General features: G+C 47.5%; 2 protein-coding genes across 4 annotated transcripts; both read left to right on the top strand.

Moving 5' to 3' along the window:
- Positions 1 to 275: 275 nt before the first annotated feature.
- RUNDC1 (RUN domain containing 1) lies at positions 276 to 8,081 on the top strand. 3 transcript variants are annotated; one of them, XM_060136049.1, is made up of 6 exons: positions 276 to 806; positions 3,923 to 4,081; positions 5,083 to 5,281; positions 5,750 to 5,869; positions 6,262 to 7,176; positions 7,938 to 8,074. In XM_060136049.1, the coding sequence occupies exons 1-5, from the start codon at positions 309 to 311 to the stop codon at positions 7,125 to 7,127; spliced, it is 1,842 nt and encodes a 613-aa protein (XP_059992032.1). In that variant the 5' UTR covers positions 276 to 308; the 3' UTR covers positions 7,128 to 7,176; positions 7,938 to 8,074. The 3 variants fall into 3 exon arrangements, with proteins under 3 accessions (XP_059992032.1, XP_059992033.1, XP_059992031.1); XM_060136050.1 differs by having other exon boundaries at positions 6,262 to 7,163; positions 7,938 to 8,059; XM_060136048.1 differs by having other exon boundaries at positions 6,262 to 8,081.
- Positions 8,082 to 12,315: 4,234 nt separating this feature from the next.
- Positions 12,316 to 14,830, top strand: RPL27 (ribosomal protein L27). The gene is made up of 5 exons (XM_060136133.1): positions 12,316 to 12,376; positions 12,616 to 12,698; positions 13,663 to 13,832; positions 14,455 to 14,565; positions 14,678 to 14,830. Exons 2-5 carry the CDS (start codon positions 12,618 to 12,620, stop codon positions 14,724 to 14,726), a joined length of 411 nt encoding a protein of 136 aa, XP_059992116.1. The 5' UTR covers positions 12,316 to 12,376; positions 12,616 to 12,617; the 3' UTR covers positions 14,727 to 14,830.
- The last annotated feature ends 52 nt before the right edge of the window (positions 14,831 to 14,882 follow it).

A 14,882-nucleotide genomic window follows, 5' to 3' on the forward strand; every position in this document is an offset into this window, starting at 1 on the left:
ACACACGTTAGGAATAGACGACCCGCCCGCCGGGATTAGAGGTCGATACACATGGAAGGGCTTGTCCAGACTTCATTCGCCTGTTTCTCCAATGCTTAGCACACTCAGTGTCCGACACACAGCAGGCGCTCAATAAAAAAAAAAAACTACTGGCCAGAATTAAGTCCCGAGGGAAGGCCGGCCCTGGATGACGTCTGAACTAGGTGACGTCTGGGCCCCGCCCATCCGCTCCTCCGGGTTTCCCAGCCAGCGCGCCGTTGCCATGGCAGCGGGGGGCGTGGCTGACGTCCGGCGGCGTTTCCTGAAACATGGCGGCTCTCGAAGCGGCTGCTGAACCGGTAACGGGGGTAGCGGCCGTTGGACCAAAGGCGAAGGACGAAGAGGAGGAGGAAGAGGAGTCGCTTCCGCCGTGCGAGGCAGTGCGCTGGGCGCCGGTGGGGGCGGTGGCAGAGGCCGGGCCCGGGGCGGCGGCGTTCTCGGAAGAGGCGGCGGCCGAGGAGCCCGGACCGGCCCCGGGCTCCCCACCGGACTCGCCGGGCCGGACGCTGCGGCGGCTGCGGGCCGAGCGGCGGCGGCTGGACTCGGCGCTGCTCGCGCTGTCCTCGCATTTTGCGCAGGTGCAGTTCCGCCTGCGGCAGGTGGTGCGCGGGGCGCCGGCGGAGCAGCAGCGTCTCCTGAGCGAGCTCGAGGACTTTGCCTTCCGCGGCTGCCCTCACGTCCTGGGTTACGGGAGCCCAGAGGACCCCACCAGCGATGATGGCGACGGGATGCCGGGGGACCGGCCACGGTTGCGGGGCGAGGACCAGGTGAACAGCTGGGGCCACGCCCCGAGGGATATGGGAATAGAGGGGTAGGTGGGCGGCGATGCTAACGCGGACGGAGGTAGCACTGGTGAGAAGCCGGCTCGTCTAGGTGGCTATGCGTGTCCCAGAAGAGACCAGACAGGTGTTCGGGACCTGCTGAAAGGCAAGAGGACAGAGAGGCCTGGGAAGCTGACGGTGAGAGGTGTTCACCAAAGGTGTGGGAAGAGATGCAGGTGTGATGAGGTGAGAGGCAGAAGAGGGATGAGCGAGGAGAGTGTTCAGAGGGCAACAGAGCAGCCAACTGAAACAGTGCTGCTCCCGCTCACCTTGCCGTCGCCTCAAGAACCTAAGCCCTCAGCACATTTGCTGTGAGAGTTCTCCGACCCTGGAGATTGAGAAAATTGCTTAGAGAAGAGCAAGTGAATTGAAATCCGTGGAAATTTAGATGTACTCCCTGTCCGTGCTTTCCTAGAATCTAGAGAATGTCTTTAATCTTCAGACTCTTGTCTGGGTGAGAGCTTTGGTGAACAGCAAGGTCTCTTAGTAATTGTAAGAAACACAAGTCCTAATTATGTGAATTTCCTAATGCTGGTATTTTAAAACTCCTTCCCCATCCTACTTAATAACTAGGTATTCTAAAGGAAGCCCGTTTGGTAACTGTGAGAAGATTCATTCAGTTAGTCAACACTGAATGCTGAGAATTTGTATGACAGCCCCAGGGGACGTTTCCTTACAGTCTTTGAACCTCTGTAAGTGCACAATTGTAGATAGCTTGTTGGAAGAGACTCGCTGTTTTTTCTCCACCTTCTTATTTAGGTTACAACCCATATGTGGCTTTCTTCCCACTTAAATTGATTTTAACCAAGAAGACTTATCAGCAGATATTGACTTGCTTATTTTAATCTGAAATGTTTCCAGTTCAGTCCTGTGTTTACTGTTCCACCCTTCTCTCCGTATACCCACAGCTCCTTGCACAAGTCCTCAAATTGCCAGACTTTTTTTTTTTTTTTTTTTTTTTTTTTGCGGTACGCGGGCCTCTCACTGTCGTGGCCTCTCCTGTTGCGGAGCACAGGCTCCGGACACGCAGGCTCAGCGGCCATGGCTCATGGGCCCAGCGGCTCCGCGGCATGTGGGATCTTCCTGGACCGGGGCACGTGTCCCCTGCATCGGCAAGCGGACTCTCAACCACTGCGCCACCAGGGAAGCCCAAATTGCCAGACTTTTAAGGAATAGGTAGGATATAAAGAATTTCTGTGGTCAGGCCCTGTTCAGGAGTGAGGAGCACCAAAGATTTGGTGTGGATGTGGTGCTCTTTTGGTTGTCCGTTTTTACTTTTAGAAACAGTGTACAACTTAAAAAAAAAAAACTGTAGCGCTCAAAACACCTAATAAGCAGCTGTAATCTTGTGTGCATATATTGACACATGAACAGGTGGTGCCAAAGTGGGGACATGTTAGAACCAAACGATTTACTACTTATCAGTTACAGTTTTTTGTTTTTTTAACCAGTATTTTCTCTTGCTTCATACTGGAAATTATTTCTGTTATTTCCTGCCTTGCACCAGAGCTCATTGTTCTCACCTAGTAAACATGTTTGCCCACACTCCAGTAAATCGCATACTCAGTAATTACCATGGCAGGTAACAGCGTTCAGCAGACACAGTCATGAAAATGGAATCAGGATCTATGGCTGGTTTCTTTCTTCTTTGGCTTCATAATGTTGGGATGGGATACAATGAAAACAAAAACAAAGTTTCCCTAGTCCTTTCCCTTTGGGCTGGTTAGACAACTTTTTCCGTAAGAGTTCATTATTTGGAATGTGGCCTTCTGAACCTGATTGCGTTCAGTAACGTACAGCAAATGTGTACTGAGAGCTTACCCTGGGCCAGACACAGTGCTAGGCCCTGGGGGTAGTCAGGGCCTTTGCCCTTAAGGAGTTCATAGACTTGGGGAGACAGAATCCTAAACAAATCATTATAATGTGACATGAGCTAGAGTAGAAGTTTGTACAAAATACAGAGGAAGTGATTGGTTCTGCCTGGGGAAATCGAGGAAACCTCTTAAAGAATAGCTAGGCCACTAAGTTGGGGAGAAGAACACGGTTCTAAGAAAAAACCACGACACTGGGAAAGCTTTGGAGAGGCAGTATCCCCTGAGAAAAGGCTTGCTTTCATATTGAGCAAAGCTAAAGCAAGGGGATTGCTTTTTAAATAGCTAAACAAACAGTTAATTTGTTGTTTTTCATTTGATCTCTCTCATACCTTACTTCTGGAGGCCTTGGTAAGTACCATTTTAAGATTAAATTTAATATCCTATAGACATCTAGTTTAAAATGCAGCCTTACACCTGTAAATGATTTGCTAGTTTTGCTTTGTTTTGTTTTTGATACTCAAAAAAGGCAAGGAAGAACCAGTATTTGAGAATACATTGGCAAGGCTTTACCTCTCCGAAGGGTTTTTCATCATTTAAATGTAGAAACTACCGGGTGGCCAACAGTGAGAAAAGGCGTCACTGGTCAGGGAACCTTATCGAACTTTTTTTTTTTTTTTTCCAAACCTAATTACCTTCTCACCCCTCTTACTTGGCTTTGAATTTTTTTCACTGCCCCAGGTACCTGTGTTTGTTTGATTTTGCAATACATTGGAGGCGCTTTGGACCTTAAGAAAACTGATAGGATTTATAAAGCCTCTCTGTACACCCTTACCTCCAGATTCTCACACAAAATTTGGCTGTAGCAAGTATTCAGGACTTGTTCTGTGGTAATTGGCTCTGGAGGATGGCATGTTTAATTCCAGGGAGGCTGTCTTGGCTGAGATAAGTTGTGTCAATCTTAACTAGACCTGAGTGGGTGGGAAGCAATCTTAATGAAAGGCCCCATTGTACTTATATCCTATTTCCAATGAAGGACAAATACTTTCTTAAAGAAAACATGCATTTAATAAATTGCCCCGATGAAATAATTATTCTCATTTTTTAACGTGTCCCATGAATTCTGTATTTCATTCGGGTTACTTGGAAACATTTTATATTTTACTAGTCATTATTGGCTTAAGAGAATTCATAATGTGCCCTGACTTTTTCTTTTCCTGTGAAATCAACCCAAATCTTTTCCCATCTTAGAGTGAGCAGGAGAAACGGGAACATCTGGAAACCCAAAGGGAGAAGCAGAAGGAACTGATACTGCAGCTCAAAACGCAGCTCGATGACCTGGAGACGTTTGCCTATCAGGAAGGCAGTTACGACTCCCTGCCGCAGTCCGTGGTCTTGGAAAGGCAGCGGGTGAGCAGATCCAGAGGCGCGTCCTCCACTGCCTCGGGTTACCTTGTCCCTTCCAGCGTTCGCAGGACAGCCTTGTCCAGCTTGCTCACCCTCAGCCTCACTGCTGGCCCATATGAAAGGGAAATTTTGCTGCTACCTGGGACCAGTCTTTATTCACATGTGGAAACACACATGCCAGAGCTTTCTAATGTGATGATTGAGCTCTTTTTTGTTTTTTTGGTGGCTATTATTATTAATAATAGTAGTAATAAATAATAATAACAGCAATAATTTATTTCATTTGATCATTGAAACCGTTCTACTTGGGCACTTCATATGATGTAAACTAGTTTTCTCCCCCAGCACCAGTCAATAAATATTCCAGGAATCCTGACTTTAATGCTGTATTTATTAAAGCAACACCTGGGCAGACAGGTGAATCTGTTAGTCAAAACACAGTCTCAGTTACACGTTTGTCTCTCTGGAGCTGTGATGTGGCTGTTTTTCTGGCAGGGCTGGAGTTATACATTATCTGGTTTTCAAATTGTTCCTCATGTTGTCACTAGGATATTTTGGTTGTAACACGCCTGGATGTTTCATAGAGCTTTTCCTTTAGTTGCCTAGAGTAGTAAGGCAAGAAGGGATGAGAAGGACTAGAAACTAAGGGAAATCAGTATTTATTCTCTTGGAGGCCATGGGGGAGGCTAACTATGGGGCTTTCGGGATCATCAGCCACTTTGGATCATTTACACTGTTGTTCTCTTGAGTGAAATTTACCTGGCCTGGTAGAAAATTTGCAGTGAGAGGAGCCATTTCTGTCAGAGAGGAACCAGGGGTCCTTGATTCTATAAGAGACGTAAAAGGCCTGTGCCCTCACCTTGATCAGCAGTTGCACCATTTTTCTCACAAATTTGATTTCCATTTAAGGGTAGAAGGGAGGCACACTAGTAAAGATTCTCCTTCTTCCTAACCCTCTCCCTGAAAATTCCAAAGGGTGTGCTCATGGCTTGTAGTCTTGATAGGTGATCATCGATGAGTTAATAAAGAAACTGGACATGAATCTGAACGAGGACCTCAGCTCACTGTCCACTGAGGAGCTTCGGCAGCGTGTGGATGTAGCTGTAGCTCAGATCGTCAACCCAGCCCGAGTGAAAGAACAGCTGGTTGAGCAGCTGAAAACTCAGATCCGAGACCTCGAGATGTTCATCAGCTTCATCCAAGGTCAGAGGAGGGGTGGAAAGAGAAGGGTGGCTGGGTGTCACCATAATTGTATGTATTCTGAGTACTAACACCTAAAGGTGCCAGTCCTTGATGTATATGCAAGAGGTTTGGTCACTCGGTGAGGGAGCCAGCATGGTGGAGTAGAAAGGACATGGATCTTAAAACCAGAGGGTTAAAATCTCAGCCCTGCCCCTTACTGGCTTCCTGTCCTTCGTAGACTAATGAGGTTAGGCAGGTTCCTAACCTCTTCAGTCCCGCTCTCCTCCTCCATAAAATGGTGATTCGTGCTTCCTTCACTCAGCAGTTATTTATTGAGCCAGCTAGTATGTGCCAGTCACTTCCACACGATGAAATACTGTTTGTAAAAGTCTTGTCACGTGGTAGGCACTAGTAAATAGTATTTTGCCTTTAAAAATCTGCCAAAAAGAGGCTAAATAAATGTCTCCTCTTTGTAACCTCTGATTGCAGATGAAGTAGGAAGCCCATTACAGACAGGTAGTGGACACTGTGAGTGCAAGGCCAGTGGGAAGACAGGAAACGGCTCCTGCAGAACTGGCAGCAGCAGACCACCTCCAGGAAACAGCAAAAGTAAGTACAGCTTCCAGAATGCGCAAATCTATAGAGACAGAAAGTAGATTAGGGGTTGCCTAGGCTGGGGGATCGGGGAGAAGTAGGGAGTGGGAAATGCCAATGGTACACGGTTTCTTTGGGGGATGATGGTTGCCCAACTCTGTGAATATACTAAAAACCACTGAATTATACACTTTTAATGGGTAAGTTGAGTGTTATGTGAATCATATCTCAACATAGTTATTACTAACCAGAAAAAGTAAGCCCAGCGACATCCTAGGTGGCTCTTGGCTTCATGTGGGACCCATGCTGTGGCTCAGAAGCAAGACTGGATCTCAGCTTGTGACTTGCTGACTGTCCCTCTGACCACTGTGGCCTCTCACTGATGAGTCGTTGTGTTTTCTACGCAGCGAAGGCAGAAGACGTGAAGAGAGTTCGGGAGACAGGGCTGCACCTGATGCGGCGAGTGCTGGCAGTGCTCCAGATCTTTGCTGTTAGCCAGTTCGGTTGCGCCACGGGCCAGATCCCGCAGACCCTGTGGCAGAGGGACCAGGCTGACAGGGACTACTCTCCCTTATTGAAGAGGCTGGAGGTGTCAGTAGACAGGGTGAAGCAGCTGGCCTTGAGGCACCAGGCGCACGACCATTTCAGCAGCTCCGCCAGCCTCCAGGACCTCTCTCTGGGAGGCAAGGATGAGCTGACCGTGGCTGTGCGGAAGGAGCTGACTGTGGCCGTGAGGGACCTGCTGGCCCATGGACTGTACGCCTCTTCACCGGGGATGAGCCTCGTCATGGCCCCCATCGCCTGTCTGCTGCCGGCCTTCTCCTCGGCCCCCGAGGCCATGCACCCCTGGGAGCTCTTTGTAAAGTACTACCACGCTAAGAACGGCCGTGCTTACGTGGAATCCCCCGCCCGGAAGCTCTCACAGTCCTTCGCCCTGCCTGTCATGGGAGGCACTGTGGTGACGCCCAAGCAGAGCCTGCTGACAGCCATCCACGTGGTGCTGACAGAGCACGACCCGTTTAAGCGCAGTGCAGACTCGGAGCTGAAGGCCTTGGTGTGCATGGCGCTGAATGAGCAGCGTCTCGTGTCCTGGGTGAACCTCATCTGCAAGTCGGGGTCGCTCATCGAGCCCCACTACCAGCCCTGGAGCTACATGGCACACACGGGCTTTGAGAGTGCCCTCAACCTGCTCAGCCGCCTTAGCAGCCTCAAGTTCAGCCTCCCTGTAGACCTGGCTGTGCGCCAGCTCAAGAACATCAAAGATGCCTTTTGATGAGAATGCCCTGGCCCCAGACCAGCATCTTGCTCAGTAAGGATAGATGGTTAGTCTTCTCGGATAAGAGCAAGAATTAGGAGGAGGGGCTAAAGACATTTTCCCTAGCCAGATGATGCAAAGTCTCTCTCCCCCATCAACTTAGCATCTCAGAAAGATATGCTGGAGATCCTCTTGTTAAAAGGTTCTGCCCTGGCGTGTAACCACGGTGTGCATGTGAGCACATATACTTGAGCCTGTTGAAAAGAAGTCAGTCATGGCACACCCTCTTCACGCCATGTCTGATTTGTAGAAAATCCGGGTTGCTGTAACCATTCTCTTCACGGTGGTGAGGGACAGCATGAGTGAGTTGTTGGTCCTGGAAGACATACAGCTTAAGGCTCCTGTCAGTCAAGTTGCGAGCCATCTTCCTTCACTTGAAGCAGGTTTGAGAGAGTCCTAGGTCAGAATTCAAACTCCTTTTGTGAATACTGATGCCTCTTTCTTCCTGACCCCAAGGTCAGGGGAGGCCCTGTGTGTGCCATAGCTGCCTCTAAAACCAGGAGTGGGAATATCTGAGAACAGCATTTCTAAGGGTGTTTACCACAGTTGGTTTTTTTTTTTTTTTTTTTAATTTGGCTGCGCTGAGCAGCTTGCGAGATCTTAGCTCCCCGACCAGGGATTGAACCCCGGGCCCACAGCAGTGAAAGCGCCAAGTCTTAGCCACTGGACCGCCAGGGAATTCCCCAAAGTTGATTTTAATATGAGCCCTTTTTCGTGTAGAGGTAAGAACTGAAATCTGTCCCTGACCACGTGGTCCTTTCCTCACAGCCCAGATGATGGTCTTTCGGTTTTGGAGCTGGTTTACCAGGACAGCCACCGTCTGGTACCATGTCCTCTGGCGAGTAACCTTTCCTCTGCGCACCTCCCAGCTTCTCAGAAGGAAACGTGTCCAAGGTGTGTTCCACGTGTCCTGGAGGCTGGATGGTGGAGGAGGTCTGACCACGTGATCATACTACAGCGTGGGTAGGAACTGTGGCAGATCACTGGTGACAAAGAAGGGCCTTGGCATTTCCTTGTAGAACTGACTCTAGACTGGTCCTATTGGGTCTCTTTTAGCCTTTTTAGTTCATATTTGCCATTCAGCTTGCATCCTGCTCTGGGACTGACCAAAAATGAGCAAAGTATATCACCTTCTGGAAAGCCAAATGGGTTCCCAACACTACTGATTTACCATCGTTCATGTATTTAATTGCCAGCTGCGCTTCGTGACTGCACTATTATGTAGTGCATTTTAACTTAATGTTTTCAGTAAGATATTATTTAAGATCTATTCTTGATAATTCATTAGAATTAGTCCTTCACGTGAAACAGGATAAGTGTAAAATGTTGTGAAAAATGGTATCTGTGGTTGCTAATAAAATCATAGTATTTTGTGTAGCTTCTCTGCAAAGACCTTAGAGACTGTTGGCTTTGGTTTATAAGTCTGGGCATTGTCAGCGTATCTGATCCAGATCAGTATTTCCTTGAGCAATGCCTGGCTCCTGGCATTTCTGCCTCTTCTCTGTCCCCTGCACTGGATCAACTCAGCTTTGGTGGTGTTTCCCCCACTATCCCCCTTGAACAAATTCATGAGAAAGTGTCGTTGGCATTATCATCCCGTCTTGCCCAGACCTACAGTCCTATCCCCACAGCATATCTCACCACACATGCCACTTTAGGAACTGACGCTTTTGAATTCACTTGTCTGGATACCATTTAGGGTGGGTGATAAGTGCTCTAGTCGTATGGCATAGCCCTGGATCACCCCAGTGTGTTTCCAGTCCTCACAAAAACTGGTATTAAGGCTTTTATGCTAACATGATGAGAAGCATTTTGTGTGTGTGCCATCCTAATTTAATTCTCACTACATGTAAGGCAGGACAATATTATCTGCATTTTATAGCTGAGGAAACTGAACTGCAGAGGTTAAATATTTTGTCCACGTTTACATGTTGGAAGAGCTGGGATTTGAACCCAAGTTGCCTGAATCCAAATCCTATGGTCTTTATACTGTTAATGTTACCTCATTGTATCATGCTGCTTCTAGATATTTTGTTCCTCTCTCTCCTTTATCCACACCCTCACTTCACCATCACTTTGTGGATGAACAGGTATTTTCCACATGCCTGCCAGAAATTTCAGCTGCCAAAGGACTAGGCTGCAGGGAGATGGGCAGATAGCCATTGCTATGCCAAGTTCTTCATGAAACTTAGAGACATGCAGAGACTGCCAGCAGGCCAGCAGTCACGTAGCTGCTAGTCACTGATAACGTCTGTATTATAACTGAGGACAGAGGTCTGTGCTTGGCTTGGAGTGAGGCAGACAGGATGAAGGAGGAGAGGAGGGACTGTCAGCCGAGGTCTAAGGCTATGCAAGAACAGAAGGAAAGAGAGCCGTGGATATGTATCCAATGAAAGTGCAGGGTCCATTGTATGATCTGCAAGGCATCGTTAAAGATTTCCAAGATGCTCTGCCTTCATTCATTCACTATTGAGCACCCACCAACTGCTTGGGCCAGGCTAGGTGCTCAGAACTTATCTCTGCCTGCCTTCAAGGAACACAAGGTTTAGCAAAGGAGGTAGCAAGCCAATTGGAGATTTGAGTAGCTTGTTAAAACACAAATTGCTGGGACTTCCCTGGTGGTGCAGTGGTTAAGAATCCGCCTGGCAATGCAGGGGACACAGGTTCAATCCCTGGTCTGGGAAAATCCCACATGCCACGGAGCAACTAAGCCCGTGCGCCACAACCACTGAGCGTGCATGCCACGACTACTGAAGCCTGTGCTCCTAGAGCCTGTGTTCTGCAGCAAGAGAAGCCACCACAATGAGAAGCCAGAGCACCACAATGAAGAGTAGTCCCCCTGCGCGCAGCAAGGAAGACCCAATGCAGCCAAAAATAAATAATTAAAACAAACAAACAAACAAAAATAACCACAAATTGCTTGGTTCCATCCCCAGAGTTTTTTATTCAGTAACTGAGAATTTGCATTTCTAACAAGTTCCCATGCTTGTTATGCTGATGCTGCTGGTCTGGGGACCACACTTTGACAACCACTGATCCAAACCAACTGAAATATGTTCTATAGTAAAATGAAGTGTGGATTGGATTGCTGAGGGAGCATAGAGAAGGAAGAGATGAATTCTGCCTGGGAGAATTCTAGAGTGGCCTTGAAGGATGGATAGGATTTTGCCCAGCTACAGTGGAGGAGAATAACGAAACACGGAACAGCTTGCGTGAAGACCCTGGTGCTCAGAAGGGGTCGGATCTTTGAGTAGTTGAGCTGGCTGGAACCCAGGTGGTATGTGAAGGGTGTGGAGGAGACAGGAACTTATACTGCAAGGAAGATAGGAAGGGAGTGAGAGTTCAAACTTTGGTACAGAGAGCCAGCGAAGGATTTCAGGCAGGTAAGTGGCGGACTTAAGAGTTGTGTTTAGAGAACTTTCTAAAAATAAGATCTATAGCTCATGGCTCCACACCAGACCTGAACTGGAATCTCTTCAGTTGGCAATGCATATTTAAGCATCCCAAGCAATTTTTGACCCACCCAAAGTTTTGAGGAGGGACTGGAGAAAACAAAGAACTGAAGCTGGATCAGTTAGGGAGCAGGTGTAAAAGGATAGAAAAGATTTAAAAGACATGAGGCAAAATTCACAGGATTTAGTTACTAATTTGATTTGGAGAGTTTTAGTATGTGATAAGAGTTCAAGGCAATGATAAGATTTCAGGGTTTGGTTTCTGTTTTCCAAGAGAGAAACAGCAAAAGACACAAAAGCAGATAAGGAGGGTGAAAGAAGACCATGGAGGTGGACATGGACAGGGTCGTGTGGTGCAGTGGCAAGAGCGGCTTGGGAACGGGGGAACCTTGATCTGCGCCACCAACTCCGTGACTTTGCTGCTCTAGAACTTTCCTCTCATCTTTGAGAGGACAGAGTAGACGATTTCTGAGTTCCTTTCCAACTCTACAATGTCATATTACAAATTAAAACAAAACATTTTCATTAAATATAGAAATATAAGTACATATCAGGGTGATAAACTATTGGAATGAAGTCCTGAGGGCTGCGGGGGAAATTGGTCCTTGGAGAGCCTGAAGAAGAGAAATGATGAAACCCTGATTGTTCCCACGTCTTGCCCAAGACCAATCCTATAGATTCGTCAGTGTTCAAATGAGCAAAAACTATAAGATGGTTTCTCTTTCTCTTGAACTCGGAAGACACCTAAGGACCCATCTAAAAACACTCTTCCAATAAGTGATGGGAAATAATTCAGTTTGAGAGCCAACTAGACCTGGGTTCAAACCCAGATTTGATGATCAGAGCCTTAGGCTCTCTAAATCTCAATTTCCTCATGTCTAAATGGGAGGAAAATACCCAAGATGCAGATTCCTGAGAATTAAATAGCAGTTGACTTACCTAAAGTGCCTAGCATCTTGCCTGGCACAGAGTGGGTACTCAATTTGGTGACTGGGTAAACAGTATGGGCTCAGGAGGACTGCTTGAATCTGAGTTCCCAGCTTGATCACGTACTAGCTGTGGATTTGGGGCAAATTACTTAACCTTCCAAAACCACAGTATCTTCAACTGTGGAATGGAGATAACATTACTTATCTCTTATTGTCGTTATGAGGATCAAAAGAGATAATACACGTAAATAGATTAACTTGGCCTGACACAGCGTACAGAGCTGCTAGTATCACCATAATCGTCCTTCATCTCCCTCCTTTATTCTGGTCGGAAATGTCTCTGACATCATTAGCCTCTAAATGTTGAGGGCAAGTTCCCTTGTTTGATTGATCTTCGTCTCTTCCTTATGCGTAACTGTACACAGTTGGTACTAATAAATGTCCTATTTTGTTTCTTACTCTTCCAAAGCAAAAGAAGTAAATTTCAAACTGTGCCTCCCCCACCCGCTAGCGCCAGAGAAAGGAACTACAACCAGGGGGCAGAGGAGCAGCTGCGTCCACGTAAAAGCCTTCCGGGGGAGGCAGAACTCCTTTGCCCTTTCTACTGCTGGAGCTGCTCATAAAGTTTGATTTGAATTAAAAAACTGCCAGGCCTTCCTTTCCCTTCAAGAGCTTCTTCCGCCCTCAACACAGATTCTGAGCGCCACGCAAGAGGCGGGAAGAAGCCCGAGGGGGCGGGGCAGGAAGTGAGGTCACCCTCCCCGGGGTGAAAGGTAAGCGGAAGTGCTCTTTCTTTCTCTGCTGTAGGCCCGAGAGGTTGCTGCCGGTGAGTAGCGGCTGGGGCAGGGTATTACAATCCGCAGCCATCCGCGGACTGGGGGTTGAGTTGCGGGGTGGTGCCGGGTGCTTTTCATTCTTCGGTCTCTGACGGTTTCGTAGCGGATCCTGTCTTGAGAGCAGTACCTGCGGGCGGCCTGAGCCGAGACGCAGTGAGCGCCGCTGAAGTTCCGGGCCCACAGCCTGAGCTGGCGGGTTTCTGAGCGGCCCTTTCTCTTTTCTCTGCAGACATGGGCAAGTTCATGAAACCCGGGAAGGTGGTGCTGGTCCTGGCCGGTCGCTACTCCGGACGCAAAGCGGTCATCGTAAAGGTACCAACCTCGCGAACCTGTGCCCCTTTGTATCCCGTGAATGGGGCGGGCAGGCGACTTGGAATTCAAGACCTAGTTTGGGGGCATTACCCACTGAGCATTGCGAATGTTGGGGGGGGGTTGAATGCATGAGAGCTTTTGAGAGAGAAAGACGCATAATAACAAATGGGAGTTGAATTGGACAGCTGACACCCAACGCGTTTTCTATCAGAGAGGTTTTAAGTAATACTAATGGCTGACGTTTATTGAATGCTTGCTTGGTACCTGGCACTGCCTTATAGGTGTCGTCATGTGCAATCCTTGCGGTAACTATAAGGTTACTTTCTACTGCGAAGGTTTAGAGATGTTAAGTTTAACCTGAGGTCAAACAGGTAGTAAGTTCTGCAGCTGGGACTCCGTAAAAAGAGGAGAAATTGTTACTAGTTAAAATGGTCACTTAGCGTAATCTAGCCGTTCACTGTTTGCCTTTTACCTACGTCTTTAGCCTTTTATGAGATTTTCCTAAGCTCTGGCCACATACACCACTGCTGTTGACTGTTGGGGACACCGGGGCACCCTTGGTTCCCTTTCCTCCGTCTGCCTGAGGCTGGTTTTGGAGTTAGGCAGCCAGGTTTGGAATCCTGCCTCTAACCATTCCTAGCAGTGCAATCCTGGAGGAGGTTAAGAGATGTAAAGTCCTGAGAACTAGTGCTTGGCATATAGCAATCACTTCATAATTGTTAACTGTTGTTACATTTTAAATCTCTTGCCTCCCAGGAACCCTTCCAGATTTTTCCTGGTGGGAAGGAAACCACCCTTTTCCCTGTTACTCTTTGGGCATCTAGCATAGCACTTAGAATGTCTGCTTTGTGTCGTTTTTATAATAGTGGGTCTCAGAGGCCTAGGGGTTGACGGTGTTCTTTCTATACACGCCCTACATCTAGCAAAGGGTCTCAATAGCAATAACATGTAATTGCTCACTCAGAACATTGATGACGGCACCTCAGACCGACCCTACAGCCATGCTCTGGTGGCTGGAATTGATCGCTATCCCCGCAAAGTGACAGCTGCCATGGGCAAGAAGAAAATTGCCAAGAGGTCAAAGATCAAGTCTTTCGTGAAAGTTTATAATTATAATCACCTCATGCCTACAAGGTGAGCGTTTCAAGAATGGGAATGAAAGTGACTTTTTCTAACTTTTCCCAGTCTCTGCCCTGCTGAATAAGGAGACAACCTTGTAGCCGCTCCAGTGGAAGAGACATCATTTTCAATTTGTCATTTGGCCGTGGTTTCCAGTGTTGCCTCTTTAATCCATCTTGGAAGTGTTCACTTTCCTGTTGTTTTCTATTGATTTCCCTGACTTGGCAAAGCCTGATTGAAAAACCTCTTCCAAACTTGCTCTTGATCTGTCTCTCTCCTCACCTGAAAATTCATTGAAGTGTTGAGTAAAGGTTGTTCCATTTGTTTCCAGCCACAGTAAACACAGGCATAGAATCTGGCCTGCCTTCTTCCACTCTCAAGGATACTAGTTATTATAGGGTAGGGTAGTTGTGGGAAACTGAGAGTGAATTGTGAAGTTTTTCAGTGGCTTGAATCTATGTAAATGAGTTTGTTAAAACTGGACATTTCCAAAGAATATCATCAGGACTTTAGCACAGTTTTGATGATAGCTCCTGTGGAGTCAGACCTTAACGTGCCAATGTCCCAGGAGTGGGGCGGAGGGGTGAAGGCCCTGGCAGCATGTGGGCTGCTCCTACCTTCCTGCCATTGTCCCCAGGTACTCTGTGGATATCCCCTTGGACAAAACTGTTGTCAACAAGGATGTCTTCAGAGACCCTGCTCTCAAACGCAAGGCCCGACGAGAGGCCAAGGTCAAGTTTGAGGAGAGGTAAGTAGGCTTTGGTAGTGAATGCTGGAGTATGGTTTCACTGTTCCCCATGAAGACAGTTTTGTCTTCTGTGATTCCTCCCCTCATTAGTGTCCTTTTTTCCCCCCTCTAGATACAAGACCGGCAAGAACAAATGGTTCTTTCAGAAGCTGCGGTTTTAGGTCTGTCTTGTTTCAGTCATTACAAATACAAAAAAAAAAAAAATCCATGTGTCTGCTTCCTTCTTGTTATTAGACTGGGAAAGAACATTCATACAATGAGGGACTGTGGGAAAATATAAAATAAAAGGTACATCTGCCTTTGTGAGACATGGACTA

This window comes from Lagenorhynchus albirostris, chromosome 20 (genome assembly GCF_949774975.1).
Source record: "Lagenorhynchus albirostris chromosome 20, mLagAlb1.1, whole genome shotgun sequence".
Classification (NCBI taxonomy): Eukaryota; Metazoa; Chordata; class Mammalia; order Artiodactyla; family Delphinidae; genus Lagenorhynchus; species Lagenorhynchus albirostris.

Bases quoted from the DNA above. Each gene is read 5' to 3' on its own strand.
- RUNDC1 (XM_060136048.1), top strand. From the start codon at position 309: ATGGCGGCTCTCGAAGCGGCTGCTGAACCGGTAACGGGGGTAGCGGCC. The intron at 4,082-5,082 runs GTGAGCAGATCC...TAGTCTTGATAG, and splicing joins TGGTCTTGGAAAGGCAGCGG to GTGATCATCGATGAGTTAAT. The intron at 5,870-6,261 runs GTAAGTACAGCT...TTTTCTACGCAG, and splicing joins ACCTCCAGGAAACAGCAAAA to CGAAGGCAGAAGACGTGAAG.
- RPL27 (XM_060136133.1), top strand. From the start codon at position 12,618: ATGGGCAAGTTCATGAAACCCGGGAAGGTGGTGCTGGTCCTGGCCGGT. The intron at 12,699-13,662 runs GTACCAACCTCG...TTGCTCACTCAG, and splicing joins GCAAAGCGGTCATCGTAAAG to AACATTGATGACGGCACCTC. The intron at 14,566-14,677 runs GTAAGTAGGCTT...TCCCCCCTCTAG, and splicing joins AAGGTCAAGTTTGAGGAGAG to ATACAAGACCGGCAAGAACA.